The sequence below is a fragment of the Apaloderma vittatum genome, unplaced genomic scaffold (assembly GCF_000703405.1).
Source record: "Apaloderma vittatum isolate BGI_N311 unplaced genomic scaffold, ASM70340v1 scaffold7899, whole genome shotgun sequence".
NCBI classification, from domain to species: Eukaryota; Metazoa; Chordata; class Aves; order Trogoniformes; family Trogonidae; genus Apaloderma; species Apaloderma vittatum.
The window spans coordinates 5,791-20,804 of NW_009735726.1; the positions used below are offsets into that span (position 1 = coordinate 5,791).

The 15,014-nt window shown below is 53.9% G+C and overlaps 1 protein-coding gene across 1 annotated transcript; it reads right to left on the reverse strand.

Annotated features, from left to right (window-relative positions):
• Positions 1–552: 552 nt before the first annotated feature.
• FBXO10 (F-box protein 10) lies at positions 553–14,398 on the reverse strand (the record flags this gene model as incomplete). The annotated part of the gene is made up of 11 exons (XM_009876684.1): positions 553–718; positions 2,151–2,332; positions 4,490–4,800; positions 5,106–5,381; positions 6,749–6,901; positions 7,488–7,558; positions 9,597–9,733; positions 11,143–11,292; positions 13,017–13,877; positions 13,940–13,971; positions 14,284–14,398. Coding segments are annotated over 11 exons (2,454 nt in total), but the record flags the coding sequence as incomplete, so codon positions are not given.
• Positions 14,399–15,014: the final 616 nt, after the last annotated feature.

Consider the following 15,014-nt stretch of genomic DNA (forward strand, 5'->3'; position numbering starts at 1 on the left):
ACTGGGGAGACAGGGGTTTGGGGGCAGGTGCTAGGCACACAGTGCCTGGGCCAGGTTGCTGGAGGGACCCACACTCCGGGTAGGTCTGTCTGTCCGTGTGTACCTCTGTCTGCATCAATGTGTGTGCCCCTTCTGGGTCAGAATCAGCACAAAAAGAAACTGAGCGGGACTACACAGAACATGCTGTCAGGCTCTGAGTGTTCCAAACATAGAGGGTCACTGGCAAAGCAGCCTCAAAGCAAGTGACTCCCAAATAAATAACAGCCCAGGCTCCACTGGATTTGTTCATCTGTCGCTCAGGCTGGGAAGCCCAGTCATCCGCATCGCTGGTCCTCCCCAGCAGCCATCTCAGTGGGCAGAGGAAGACACTAATAGCTGCTTTCCCAGCTACTTTTCTTTATTTAGTGAGGTGCCACTGAAGTTGCAAAATCCTTCATGAAAAGGGAGTATGGTCCATCGGGGGGTCCCAATCCCTGAGCTGTGAGAGCTTCCCAGTGTCAGCTGTGGAGAAAAGACAGGCGGAAAGACCAGTGAAGGAAGGTCCCTCTCTGGTCAGAGAATGGTGCAGAAGATGCTCCCGTGGTTGTGGCAGCCTCCATCCACCCTGGAGGTTATGCTGGAAACCCTCGGACCAGCAGCCGTCGTGCAGGACACCAGGGCGCCTCCCTCGAAGTGAGGCCGTGCCGGGGGGTTGATGAGCATGCACTCCATATCAAACCTGGGAAAAGGAGAGACATCCCAGGTGTGGCCATGAGCGCTTCCTGAGCAGCCTCAGAGATGCTCCCTTGAGGTTCACCCTTCAGGGAGCAGAGGGGCATAGCAGTGCTGACATCACATGATGTCTGTTCCAAACCCCAAATGGGACAGAAATGGTTGCAGAATTGAGACAGCACATCTTGCTTTACTGCAAAAACAACCTTCTGTGATTTCAAAGACAATGCTGTGACTGCAAGTTCTGGGGGACTGGGCAAGGGCCTGCAGAATGAGAGTCAGCACTGGGACCTCCCAAGGATTGCGTAAAGTGGGCCACATCTGAGAATCTAATGGAGGAATCATGGAGCTAAGGGCACTGGAGGAGGTGCTGAAGCTCCTCCCTAATGCACTTGACTTAAATGCTAAGAGGTTCTGGAGGAGCAGATGAGAGCATCATCAGTCTGGAGGATCACATGTCCTAACCTCCCTCCAGGAAAACAAGTCTTGCAATTTCACTGTGTTCTCTCCCACATTCTGGACCAAGATTTGTGACCCAGAGAGAAGTGCCACAGTCAAATTTCTAGCTGAAAGAAACAATTTACTGAATACCCAGCCCTTGTATAGGTGATGGGGCTCCAGCTTTTCTTACTCAGGCATTTGCTGCAGGGTCCTGGTCTAGAGTGACTTGTCTTGAGCAAGGCCTACAATGACGAGAGTCACCAAGATGTGAGTGACAGCCAAGGAAAGGGAGCTGAGGGAAGCTTTGCAATACCTATTGGAGGTCTGCAGCTACAGCAGTAATTCTGAGGACCACCGGCGGACACACTGCTCTCTACTGGCACAAAGAGCAGGGTGGCTAAATCACGTCTGGGGAAAACGAGCTCTCCAAGATCTGTTTTCCCCTTCACCATTCACATTGCTCTGGTGGCAAAAGCCTGGAGGTGGAATCTGATGCCTGAAGCCACTCTCCTTGTCAGCACAAAAGCACAATGCAGACTGGAGGGTGCCTCTGGCCTCTGCTTCTTGCTCCAACACTCAGGGGCCAGGCTGCAGACACCCTGGGGCTGTCCATGCAGCAGGGACAGCAGTGCAGTATGGAAACACAGCGCCCAGGCTTCAACAGCAGCACTGCACAGGAGAATGAGGTAGCCAGGTCACAGTACAGGTGTTCCTATGCTCAGAGACATCGTGAAGACCCACACTGGCCCACCAAGAAGTAGTCTAAGTCCCTCAATTTGCTTTAGAGGCATCCCCATGAGGAACCTCTTGGCTCAGCTTGATCTGCAGTCCTCACCGGCAGGGGTTCACCTTGCATGTGGGGCTGCTGCCATGGGTCAGCAGGTATGTGAAGTGGGAAAGAGGAGCTACAAAGCGAAGGTCTCCTGTGCTCACCTAACACAGGAGCACAATGGTGGCTCCAAGCTCACAACTGCACCTCATGGTGCCAGAGGCCTCACCTCTTCTTCAAGTTGACAAGCACATTGTTTTGGATGATGCAATCCTCTGCATTTGATACTGGTCGCAAAATCGACTTCTTGGATCTCCCTTGGAAAATGAGGTTTTCCTGCACCAGGCCCTTGGCTTCATCAAAGAGAGCAATCCCATAGTCCTGAAATGACTGGATCCTGTTCTTGGTCACCTGCAAGGACATTTTTCATACAGCGCTTTGATCAACGCGAAACCAAACCCCAAAGCTCTTCCACCAGCTCACGAGCACTCCCCAGCAGTTTTGGGAGCAGCAAGGGTTCAGACTGGACATGCCCTAGCCACATACAGAGAAGCTTTCCCATGGCCTTCCACACGTCCTGGTGGCCCCTGATGGCACATCAGCTGCCGTCAGAGCTAGATGCAACAAGCTTCCCTGCAGCTGGTACCAACCCCTGGTGAAACACTAGCACAGATGCTGCCGAACCTGAACCTGCTGCTGCCTCCTGCTCTCTAGAACCTGAACAGCTATACTTCTGGACAGTCACTTCTTCGTATATGAAAATAAGAGCACTTAGGAGTCTCCTCTTCCCAAGAAGATAAAGCCACAGCTCTCGCTGTGCCATCATCTGGAAGATCAGTTCATTCCTTTTTCCTCCTTGGATCCACAGCAACCGCTGTGGCAACGCTCTTTGCCCAGCGCATCTGCCCCCCAGCACCACTCATAATCTCTGCTGCTCCCTGCCACCTCTTGGACTCTGCCCGTGGGCAGATGAAAAATGACAGCACCAGGACATTGCCAGTACCTCAGTAAGGACCTGTGCCCCCCACATGAACCCCGCAGCATGAAGCCCACCTGTGTGAGGCAGGAGACGGAACAGCTGGGACCATGGAAAATGCAGCAGTTTCTAAATTCTGGACCAGAGGACATCATCTTTCTGCAGACATGGTTTTCAAACGGAGTCTGCAGCCCCTGCAGCCCATATGCAAAACATCTGTCTTGACAGGGCTTTCTGTATACTCATTTTAGAGGTCCTTCACGCTAGGTTAAATTGCATTTTGGTGCACAATGGCTTCATCCCAACAAAAAATAGAACAGTACTAACCTTGGGAACTGGCTAGATGTGGAAACACTGCATCTAACTTCCAAAAAATCCACAGCCACCTCACTTCCTCAGCACAGCTCGTGCAGCCCAAATACCTCATGAAGGCCTTTGGGATCACCTGTCTGACTGTGCCACTTAGTTAAACACAGGGACAAGCCTGGGAGCAGATAGTCTTTATCAATTTTCATTGCACCAGAATGCACAGGATTCTCTTTGCTGCTCTGAGGGAAGAGAGGTCTCTCCTACAAGTGGGCAATGGTGACTGAGCTGTCCTTTACCAAGCCTTAAACATCAGGCAGATGTCACAAACCACCTGTGGGTCACTGTTGAAGAGGATACAGCCTTGACTTCCAAAATTCTTTGCCACTGAGCAATGGCATGAGCTTGCAAAAGCCCTCCCGCAGTGTTCACCCACCTGAAAAGCTGCTGCTGCTAAGAGACCTCCTTTCACATTCCTGCCACTGTGGGGACTGAGAGCCTGGGGGCAACACAGCCAGCGTGCTGTCCTGCAGCATCTGAGCAGTAATAAGCACGGACCCAGCAACACCGAGGCTGGGGAAGATCTTATCCTCTCCCTCAGAACCCTTCTGAACCTCTCCTGACAGATGTTACAACGTGACCCACTTCAATCCCAGTGGGGATGGAAACCTCACTTTCTTCAGAGCAGCGTACTCTAGTTTTGCATGGCTGGCCTGATTAAAAACCAATGCTTATTTAATTCCCACCTACATCTTCCCTCAACAATGCCTGCTGACTTCCGTCCAGCCTATTCCAAATGCCTGTGAAAATCCTGGAGTTAAGGAGTGCTGATGGAAAGGAGCTCTGGAGCGGGACTGTCTACAGCAGCAGATCAGGGCAGCCCTGGCTTTGTCCTGTCAAGGCTTGGAAACATGCAAGGATGGTGACCCCACACATCTCGGTGACCTGTCCCACGGCTGCACCACCTTCCAAGGTATGAGAGTTCCCCTAGTCTCCCACTTGGACCTCCCAAGTTCCAGTGACCACTGCAACTTGTGCTGCTGACCCTCTAAATCATGGGGTCAAGGCTGAGATCCCAACTGTCCACTTGTCCTCTGGCAACACCAGGGCAGCCCCTCCTGTCCTGCTCTCTAGATGGGGGCGGTTGGCTCCCCCCCTGCCCCGGGGGGGGGCGGTTGGCTCCCCGCTTGCCCAGGGAGGGTGGGCAGCGGTAGCATGATCTGTCTCGCCTTTGCCCTTGGCCCCGGGACGCATGAGCCGGTGCCGCTCAGCTCTGCAGGACACACCTTCATGTCTGCTGCCCGGAGCAGCTGCAGGCCACACCGGCGGTTGCCAATGATGTCATTCTCTGCAACGACACCCTCTCCCTTGGAGGTGATGCCATGGCCGCTGTTCTCATAGATGCCGTTGCCACACAACTCCACCTGGCACTCAGCCTCCACCAGCACGCCTCCCTGGCTGTTGCAGGAGATGCTGTTGCTGGCGATGCGTGTCAGCCGGCCGCTCTGCACCACCAGCACCCCACCGTCGTGGTTGGCGTGAATTACATTGGCGACGACGTTGAGCGCTTCGCTGCTCTTCACGTGCAACCCAGCAGCTGCCAGCCAAAGGACAGATATCAGCTAAGAGCTCAAGGCCTCTCATGACGACTGCAAATGCATTTCTGTTTCTAAAAGCCACCCAGTTTCTTCTGTCACAGTGTGACTTTCTGATGGGGAGCTTAAGGACTAATACCCACCCACACTCAGGTTTCAGCCCACCATTTCTCCAGGGTGCTCCTGGTCTAGCTGTAGTGGAGGAAGACCCTGGCAGACCCCAGTGCTGGCGGGCCGGGACAACACACCATTCTGCACATTACCACTTCTCCTGGAGCCTGGGTAGAGCCTCGGGCCCCGAGCTCACCTCCATTATGGCTGATGCTGTTCAACTCCACCAGCGCCACGCTGATGGGATGCTGGGCAGCTGGGTACTCCTCCTCGCTGTCGGGGTCGTTGTCCCCACCGGCACCCTCTCTCTCCTCCTGGAAGGTCTCGCTGCCACCCTGGCTTGGAGGGTAGTCACCAGCGTTGTCCTTGTGGCAGAACACTGCCACCCCGTAGATGCTGTTGTGGCTGATCTGGTTGTTGACGAGGTGCGGGAGGCTGGAGGATGTCATCCACACGCCACAGCCCTTGTTGCCTGCAGTGCAGGGTGGCATAACCCACCAACTCAGCTGTGCCTGGAGACCCCCAGCCTGGCCCCAAAGTGGCTGGCAGTCCACGTGCAGTGTGCGGGGCACAGAGGTGACCCTCCTCTGAAGCACACTGAAGGCTAACCCTGCATGTCAGGGCCTCAGAGATCCTTTGGCCCTGGCTCAGTCCCAGTGGGCTGGCTTGAGTCATGAGCTCAGTGCCTTCATTTTCCCACCTCTGCCCTCCCCCAGCACTGTCTCTGCTCTGATCCCAGCCCCAGTCCCTGGTTTAACTCTGTGGAACCCTGGGGCTCTGCTGCATGGCCAGGCACAGCCCTGTCCACCGGCTCCACACCCAGGTGGCTTTACCACAGACCAGCAGCCACGGTCTGGAAACTCATGTGTCTTGCTCTCCCTCTTCCAGGACTGGGCGTCTCCAGGGCCAGGGCTCCTGGAGCAGCTCTGGGAGCACTGACCTGGGTTTTCCCAAGGCCAAGCCTGTATCTAATGCAGGCTGAGCTGCAGCTTTGCCACCCAAGGGTGGCTGGTTCCTTTGACCACCCACCTCCTGCCCCATTGCTGCTCCAGAAACCTCTGGGAACTCCCTGTCTGCACACCCTGCCCTCACTGCGAGTGCCCTACTCTGACTCCACGAGCACTACTGGTCACCATTGCCTCCAGCGTTACTGGCGGACAGACAGATGCACACAGAGGCACACTACAGACTGTGTCCCACCTCTGTCGTAAACAGGGCCAGAGAGGAGCACAGCCCCTCTGGGACTCAGCCAACCAGTGCCCTGGCAGCACCAGGGCTCTCTGTACTTACTTGTCTGCAGCCACTTTTAAAAAAAAAATTAAAAAGCTGCCTCCATTTAGCTAAGGAAATCACCTGTGGAGTTTACCCCTGCAGGGACCAGCCCCTTTGTAAGATTACAGACCTTGCCATACTCCTCCAGCTCCGGGTCAGCTGGACACAGGACAGCAGCAGAGGCAGTGCCCCTCATCCCACCCGGTACAGCAACGTGCACCAGGGTGAAGGTGCAAAGCTAGCTTCCCTCTCAGAGCTCAGAAGTACCGTCCTGCCCTCCGCTGGAGAAAGTGGTGGTCTCCCCAGTGGGGAGAGGCCCCTCCTGAGCAGTGCTGGTGGAAGGACCTGGGCTGAGCTAGCTGCTGTTCCTGGCCAGGCTTCCTGGGCACTCCATCCTTGGTGCCCACCACAGCTCCCTCCTGGGCACCCACTACAGCCACCCACCCCCACAGCACCCACCACAGCTCTGGAGCAAAGCAGAGGTAGAGGGTCTCCTGGCAAGTCCAGGAGGATGTGGGGATGGGAGAGAAGACGAGAATCATTCTCTGCCTGAGCTTGTTTCCTTACCATAAATGGCATTTCCTTCGACGAGGCCCCTGCCACGCTCGCCCACCACCACGCCATCCGAGTAGCCGCAGGAGATGAGGTTGTTCCTGAAGACAGGGTCACCCCCATGGCGGATATCTGCCCCACCCCACTGGTTCTCGGAGATGACATTCCCTAGGGCCAGGCAGGGAGGACGAGGTGACCACATGGACCTCCTGCCCACGGAGGTGCGAGGAATCCCGTCCAGCCAAGACCTGGCCCCACCAGATGGCTCCATCACCGGCAGCGAGGCTCAAGCCTCAGGGACTTCCCCACTCCCCATCCCTCTGGCAATGCTCTGCCACATAGGACACCATCATAACCAGTTCCCACCAACTGCCTGTCCTCTGAGGTGTCAGGCAGAGTGGAAAACCACTTTGGGGTGGCATGACATTAGGAAAACGTCACTAACAGCTTTAGCTTATAAACTGCATGATATGTGAGGGAAATAAAGCAGTCCACATGGCAGACTGCTCTGGAGCACAGCTCCATGTCCCAGGTGGCCCAGAGACACAGGGAACAGTAATTTGGAGGACACACTGCAGAAAGACGTTTCCTTCGTCAACAGCAGAAATGGCAGCTGAAAAATGCAAACCAGGGAATTACTGCACTTCAAGTCACCCAAGAACCGCAGCAAGATAAATTTTGCAATCAAACAAACAAACAGAGGCTTAAAGACAGACACAAACTGGGCATAACAACACCATTTTCGTTCCTCTACCTGTGATTTGGCCTCTCCCATTCTCATTCACTGCTATTCCAGCAGCCAGTCCCTGGAAAATATGGTTCCCACTAAGGCAGGAGAAGAAAAGAAAGTTACCAGCAGCAGTGTTGCCTGCTCATGGTTCTCACTGATGCCAGCGCTGCAGGTTTCTGCAGAGGCACTGGCTCCCTGGTGGCTGCTGGTCACAGCCAGTGCCCGGCTGCGAGGCACAGGGAGGGGCAAGCACAGTGGGCAAGGGTCATGCGAAGCAGAGTGGAGCTACTGACAGCTGAACCACTTCCAGAGAGGCAGAAGCACAAAAGAGGCACCGAGAAACGCAACGTCAGTAATGAATGGGAGGTGCTTGAGAACATCCAAAGGGCCACCACCTCAGAGCAGTGGTCTGTCCAGCCAGGGTTCCACCTCCAGGAGTGGGCAGCCACCACCGCAGCCATGGGGAATGTTCAGACAGGGAGAACCAACCGCTGCCTCCTGCAGCCCAGCCCCTCTGCCTGCTGCTTGCACTTTTGTCTAACCCCACTCGAGATGGACTTCCCTTCTCCTGAGCACAAAACTCGCTCTACAAACCACCCTGAATGCTCAGCTCTCGCAGCACTGGGATGGAGGCAGCCTCCCACTCCTGGCCGCTGCAGCCTCCCTGTGTCTGTGGACAGCATGGGGCAGGGGCTGCGAGCTGCAGAGCCCCGTGCCCTCATGGAAAAGCACAGGAGACCCACCAAACAGCACTGCTTCCAGCTGTGGAAAAGGCACCCAGCAAAGGACGTTGCTCCTGCCATAAATCTCCCCCTTCTGCCCACCCTGCCTGCCTCACGCACCACCCTGGCAAGGAGACCTGCACCATGACAGCAGCCCCCACTGAGCTCCACACTCAACCCATCTGCTTGTGGCACCTCTGACACAGCCCTGTTCCATGCTGCAGCATGAACAAGCCGGCATGGACAAAAGGCATGGACCGGGTGCCCGGTCAGGACAAAAAAGATGTCTTCCCAATGAGCTTCCTCCCTGCTTCCTCCCCATCATCTCTTACACGGCAGCAAGTGTGGACAGTCGTGTGTCAGTCACAAGGTGAGAGCCAGGGTTGCAAACAATGTTGAGAGAAAGTGAAGTTATCTAGTGAGCCTCTCCACCCCGCAGCGTGTTTCCTCTGCATGGCCGAGCCCTACCATTACAAAAGCACTTTTCTCAGAAATCAATGCCTTTCTGAAAGAGCACTTTCACATTCCCTCACTGGAAAGCCCAGCCCTGATCCCTCTGTTTTCAGGGCTGGTACCTCCTCTCCAGGTCCTAGACTAAGGGCTGCGGTAACCCATTCCTCTGGGTTTGTATGAGTAATCTGTCTAAACCTCACCAGCTCTGCACACAGACCACGAACCTGCAAGAAGCTACTCTTATTAGGTCTGCAGACTTGAGGCTGAAGCACTGTCGATTACCAACACTTCCAGCACGAATGCTCACACCCTAGCTACATGGCTGGCGCAGGACAACCATTTTCTTCCTTTTGTGCCCCACTCTGCTCTATAGCATCATGGTGAGCTGTCACACGCCTGCTCCTTAACATCAGTAGGTACAGAGAGGGGTGCGAGGGGTTGGCAGTACAGACGAGATGCCCCTCACATCTGCAACCTATGCCATGCTCCAGCTGGCGTCATTTCTGGGTTCGATGCTACCAGTGGATACCATCAGGTAAAACTGATGGCATCAACCTGCAAAGAGCCTGCCAGACACCACTACGAACATCTAAACTGAATGGTATTAAACACTTAAAAGTCAGTAGCTCCAGCTGTTTAAAGCAGGAAGAACTGGAGTAACAATGACTGGAGTGCTGAGGTCTGTTTCCCCTTTTGCTGCAAAAAGCACCAGGACATATGTGAGTTGTTCATCTTGAACACAGTCTGTGTCTTCCTCAGATCTGGGGGAAAACCCAGGACTGGCACTTCACAAAGACTTTGCATGCAGTAAGCAGACAGAGAGAAGTCACAGAAAGGCACTAGTGCACCACAGTCTATGGTGGGGATATAAAAAGAGAGAAGAAGAGTGTGCGCAGCGGGAGGAATAATTCTTAAAAGACGAAGAAGGAGAGTGAGAGGTCAGTGCTAGCTAACATACCTCACAGCAGGGTTTCCATTATACAGGATATAAATGCCAGCTTCTTTATTTCCATAGATCTGATTGCTACGGATGATGCCTTTTCCGTTGCCAACGACGACAATGCCTGAGCGAAGGCCACTGTGTATCTTATTGCACTACGGTTTTATTTTTGCACATGGAGAGACAATAAAAGCAAAAGAAAGGAAGGTCACTCATAAAAGTGAGCAAGAGGAGACAGCAACCACAGCGAAAAGCTACAGCTCCCAACCCTGCTGGGGAAAAGGGCAGAAGGGTAATTAACCCAGCTGCGAGGAAAACACTCTCGAACACAAGTCAAGGCACGCTTAACTTTTACCTTTCTTTGGGATTCTACTACACAATGCCAAAGGGCCCCTCCCATCACGTGTGCAGCCTTCCCTTCCTCCAGCAGCTCCTGCTGCTGTCTCCAAGGGTTGCTTGGGACCCAGTGATGCTTTGTTCCCATCTGACAACGGGCAGGGCCAGTGGGGCCACATGTCCGACATCTCCCCATTGCCACCAAGAGGAAAGACCCTTGATGGTACCCCTCAGGAGCCAGAGGCTGGGGTCCAAGCAGGGGTCTCAGTGTTACAGCGTGGTGCCTTTTCTGAAGCTGCTAGATGGCACCTCGCATTGCTGAGACAACCACTGTCAATGGCTGCTTCTCTCCACAGGGGCCAACACCTCCCATGAGGACGGGAGTCTGCTGGGACCTCTGAGCAGGACAGCAGTCCCAGCCTGGTACCTAGTGCATTGGCAGGGTAGGAATTGCCAAGCCAGGCAAAGCAACAAGCAGCAGCTCAAAGCTGCAACTGAGGCCAGACACGGATTGCGGCTATGTGGCTGAGCTGTCACCTCCTCTTTCACAGGGCTGCAGCTCTGCCTGCCCCATCTCCTATGCAAAGCTCATGTGGAGAGCTTGAAGTAGCCCCAGACTCACCCAGATGGCAGTTTGTATCTATGTCTCTGCCTCCTTTCCCACACAGCGAGGTCCTTCAAGGATGACTACAGACACAGCATTCAGTAAACAGGGACAAGGTCACCCGCTGCACAGCCAGAGACACTACCAGTGTGGAGGAAAAGCCATGCCACTGGAGAGTGGGCTGCTGCTCCCCTCCTGCCCGAGGCTGAGCAGAGAGCTGAGACCCTCCATCAGCTCCCGGGGTAGACAACACAGTTGTGGAAGAAACAATTTGTAGTACAGTGCTGATTTACTACCTTGCTTGCACGAGTGCACTCATTACACAGGGATGTTTATCTGACAGGGGAACATCCCCTTACCTTACCCTCTATGTGCGGCAATTTTAAGACATATAGCATCAAAAGAGCAGGAGACCATGAATCAGGTAGCACTTTGCTGTGCCTTGCCCTTGGGGTTAGCTGTAGTGTAATTCTTCTAGAAGAAAACAAGACACAGTCTGAAGGGGAAAGCTGACAGAAAGGTCAGTGTATATACTGGGAGATGGATCTCCGGTGCCCTTCAGAGGGAAACAGCATGCAAGAGAAAGAATGTGCTGCCCCCAGCACAACTTGGAGGCGTACGTACCAGAACAAGGGGGTTAGCCCCCTTACGAATGTCCACTCCAGCCTCGCAGTTTGAATGGATGTTGTTGTCTGCAATCAGGCCTCCTGCCGACAAGCGGAAAAATATCCCCGACGCTTTGCAATGGTGGACGTCATTCCTCAGCATGGTAACCTGCAGGGAAGAGGAGAAGCACCTGTAGTTGTAGTTAGAAGGATGAGCAAGAGGACATGAACAAAGGGTAGAACTCTCCCTTCTGCAACCCCCAGGCATCTAGAACCATTCTGTCTCTTCCACAACCTGGGGTGAGCCAGGCATAACAGCAAGCTGAAAGGAAGGCCAGTGCGTGAGGACAAGTTGGGCATCACCCACTGGCTTGGGTCTGCTTGGGGATGACGACCCGCAGCACCTGGCACGGCACAGCCAGAGCAAAGCTACTCTCTTGGCCTGACACATCCCTCTGCTTGACAAGGCCCACGTTCAGGTGTGCCCAACAGCTTCATTCGCTGCTTGCACACAGCCAGCAACAGCGAGCGACCGCTCCCCATCCCACCTCCTCACCACTCGTGGCACTACAGAGCTGCCCCATCCCCACCTGGGCAGTCCCCACTTGCTTCATCATGCTCTCTGCCTGTGCACAGTCAGCAACAGGTTGCCTCTGACCCTGCTGCACAGAGCAGCTCGGAGGCGGCATGTCAAATGCTGTAGAGCCTCCACGAATCTCCCATGAAGCAGACTGGGCCAGTGCCCCACAGAATACACACTTGGCACAGGGTCTGTCCATTGCCTGGCCCTTTCAGAGCAATGATCCTGCAGTCCGGGGGCAGAAATGGCCCAGCCAGCAAACTGAAGTCACTAATGCCACTGCTAACAACCTAGATTCCTCTATATAAATAAACAGTTAAATATTTGCACAGCAGCAATCTTTAATACTTCCTAGGCAAACAAAATCATGTCTTAAATCCATGTCTTATGAGTGGTAAGAAATAATCTACAAATGGCCCTTGCATATCCCGCTTCAACGAGCTACACGGATCAGAAGGTAATTAAATCAGACTTCCTTTTATTTGCTCATTCCAGAAAGATGCTTCATTCAATCTCTTGACTAAATGTGGAGCTCAGCAGGGCTTGACAGCTGCCTGTCTTCATTAGTAGTGCTTGGCTGGCTGGGCAGGGAGCTACAGGAGAAGCGCAGGCACCTGGTCCGCTGGGTTCCATGCACCAGACCCTGGCTCAGGCTTGCCCTGTGCCAGAGGGTCCTGGCTGTGCGAGCACACAAGCTCTTGACAGCTCCCTCGAGCTCCCACTTCACATTGCACCTCACTCCCATCTCACTGACTCCCATTGCCTGATGTTCTGACACCCACTTCTCAACAAGAGTCTCTGGGCTAATGCCTCCCTGAGCAAGTTCTCATGGAGAGCCTCAACTGGACTGACCTCATCTCCCTCCCGTTTGCTACAAGCTAAAACCAGGCTTCTGAGTGAACTGCAAGCAAACCAAAGGCAATAAAACCAGAACACAGTCCAAAGCACTGGACCTGCACTTGTTGCCAGCCTGATTCCTGAGAAAATAGCTCCTGAGCATCTCAGAGAGGCTATGTAAGACCAGCTGCTGACACTGCAGCCCCCAGATGCCTGCATCTGTGGTCGGGGCTGGGAGCAGCAAAGGTGTTGATAACCAGAAGCACTTTTACAGGGTGAGAGTTTAATTTGCAGGAAGAGCAGGCCTGGCAACGTGATGCCAACATGCCACCGAGTGAACGCGCATTGCAATGTTAGTACATGCAGAAAGCAGGCTGCGAGTGACCTGCCCGATATTTAGGCCAAGGCAGGCATAGGAAAGGAGCTGGTGGAGCAGGAGGGGGAGAGAAAAGGGCTTGCAGCAGTCTTCACAGCACCTTACTGTTTTGTACGCAACGCACTGCGTAGGTCAGATCCCTGAAGATGCTTCCTTCCAGTTTTGCTTCCCCTCGTGAATAAATGAATATTCCTCCCTTCCCGTCCCTGAAAAGGCACTGTCGGATGACACAGCCTTGCAGAGAGTTGGCCAAAGACTGGGCCTCCTTGTCCTGCTGCAGCTCCTGCTGCAGAGACTTGAGCTTAAGGTCCCTCTGAAGGGTGTGCAGTCTGTTGCTTTGAAGCCTGCTGTCCATAATATCAGCAAGCGTGTGACTCAGGCCGTGGGCTGGACAGGGCAGTTTGTACACAGCTTGAGCCTCCTCTTCATCATCACTGCCTAAGTCACTGTCACTGGAGTTTGAGCTGAGGGCCGGGTACTCCTCCTCCTCCTCCTCCTCCTTTGCTGCCTGCAGGTTCTCTCCAAATTCTGTGTCCTCCTGGGCTGCACCAAGGAGGGCTTCAGCAGCTGCAGGGGAGAGGAGACTGCTTCGTTCCTCCCCTACTACAATCTCACAGCTTCTCACTGATGCCAGCAGCGATTCCCTCCAGCCATCCTGCTTGGCCGCGGGGCAGCCAGCTGCGTCAGGCTCACACACAGACACTGCACAGGACTTGGCCAGCATGGCCAGGTGTTTGCAGGCCCAGTTACGGTCAGAGCTCGGGCAGCCCTCCACAGTCACAGAGGCGTTCTCGCTGCCGGTGAACTCGCAGTTCTCCAGGACACAGAGGGCCACGCTGCGGAGGTGGATGCTGGACTGGCTGAAGGTGCAGAACTTCACCTGGCACGTCCCTGGCGCCTGGATCTGCAGCTGCCCACTTTCAAAACTGCAGTTGTCGAACTGGACGTAGCCTGAGGTTGTCTGGAAAGTAAGCACAAGGTAAGATCATTGCACAAAGCAAGAAAAAGCAGTCCTGCACATACCTGGACATGAAGTCCTTCCACAGCAAACAAGCCTACGCTCACAAACACAACATGTGTTCAAGTGTCACAAACGCAACAAACTCACGCAGGCACGGACACAGTGCTGCAAGCTGAGTTAGACAGTGTCTTGAAACAAGTGGCACCTACTGACTTTCTTCTCTGCTGGCAACGTTTCCTTAACTTCCCTGCCAGGACACAGCTCTGCAGTCCCAGCAAGGCCCATCAGTCAGGGCTGAGATGTGCCAGGATCACTAAACCTCACCAAGGCTCCCTACACAAGAGGGTTTGCAACTTCAGAGATGTGTGTTTGCCAGCTGGTATTGCTAATGGGCTCGGGCGTTTACTGGGCTGCAGGTAGGACAGTGCAGGTGGGACAATGTCAAACATCACTTGGTTGGCCCGGAAAGTGGCAGCTCCACCTGCAGCCACTGGTGTACTTGGTGGAAGGACACCGCACCCCTGAAGTGCCAAGTGGAGAGCGGAACAGGTAACAGTTTGTGCGTCCTGCTGCACAGGCATTACGTTGTGGCACTGCAGGAGGAGAGACACCATCAATTCCTTGTTCGCAGCTACAGGCTGATACAGGCAGAGCTGTTAGCCATCCATGCCATGGCCTTCCTGCTTTGCTAGGCAACTTATATGAGCTGGCAAACCACCACAGTGATCGTGCATGTCCAGATAATCTCTATCCTGCACAGGCAGGGCAAGCCTCTGCTTATCCACAGAAATGGCCAACAGAAATGCAATAAGGCACAGAGGAGTCAGGCCAGAAAAGGTGGATAGTGTGTTTGGATTTCCACTGTGTTCCTAATTTAATCAGGAATCTCCTAAACTGTTATTTTCTCTTCCCAGGTCATCACTCGGTTGTCCAGTGCATCACATTAAAAGCAGACAGATCAATAGCTTGTGACAGGTGAGCTGGGTAAATTTTACAGAGATTTCCAGAGTCTGGAGCCACCATTCTAACATTTGTTTTCAGCCTCCAGCACTCTCAGAAGTGGCCATACTGCAAACAGGTTTTGAAACGCATTTCTTGGTACCCAAAGACAACCACACAGAAATCCCTTCAGTCTGA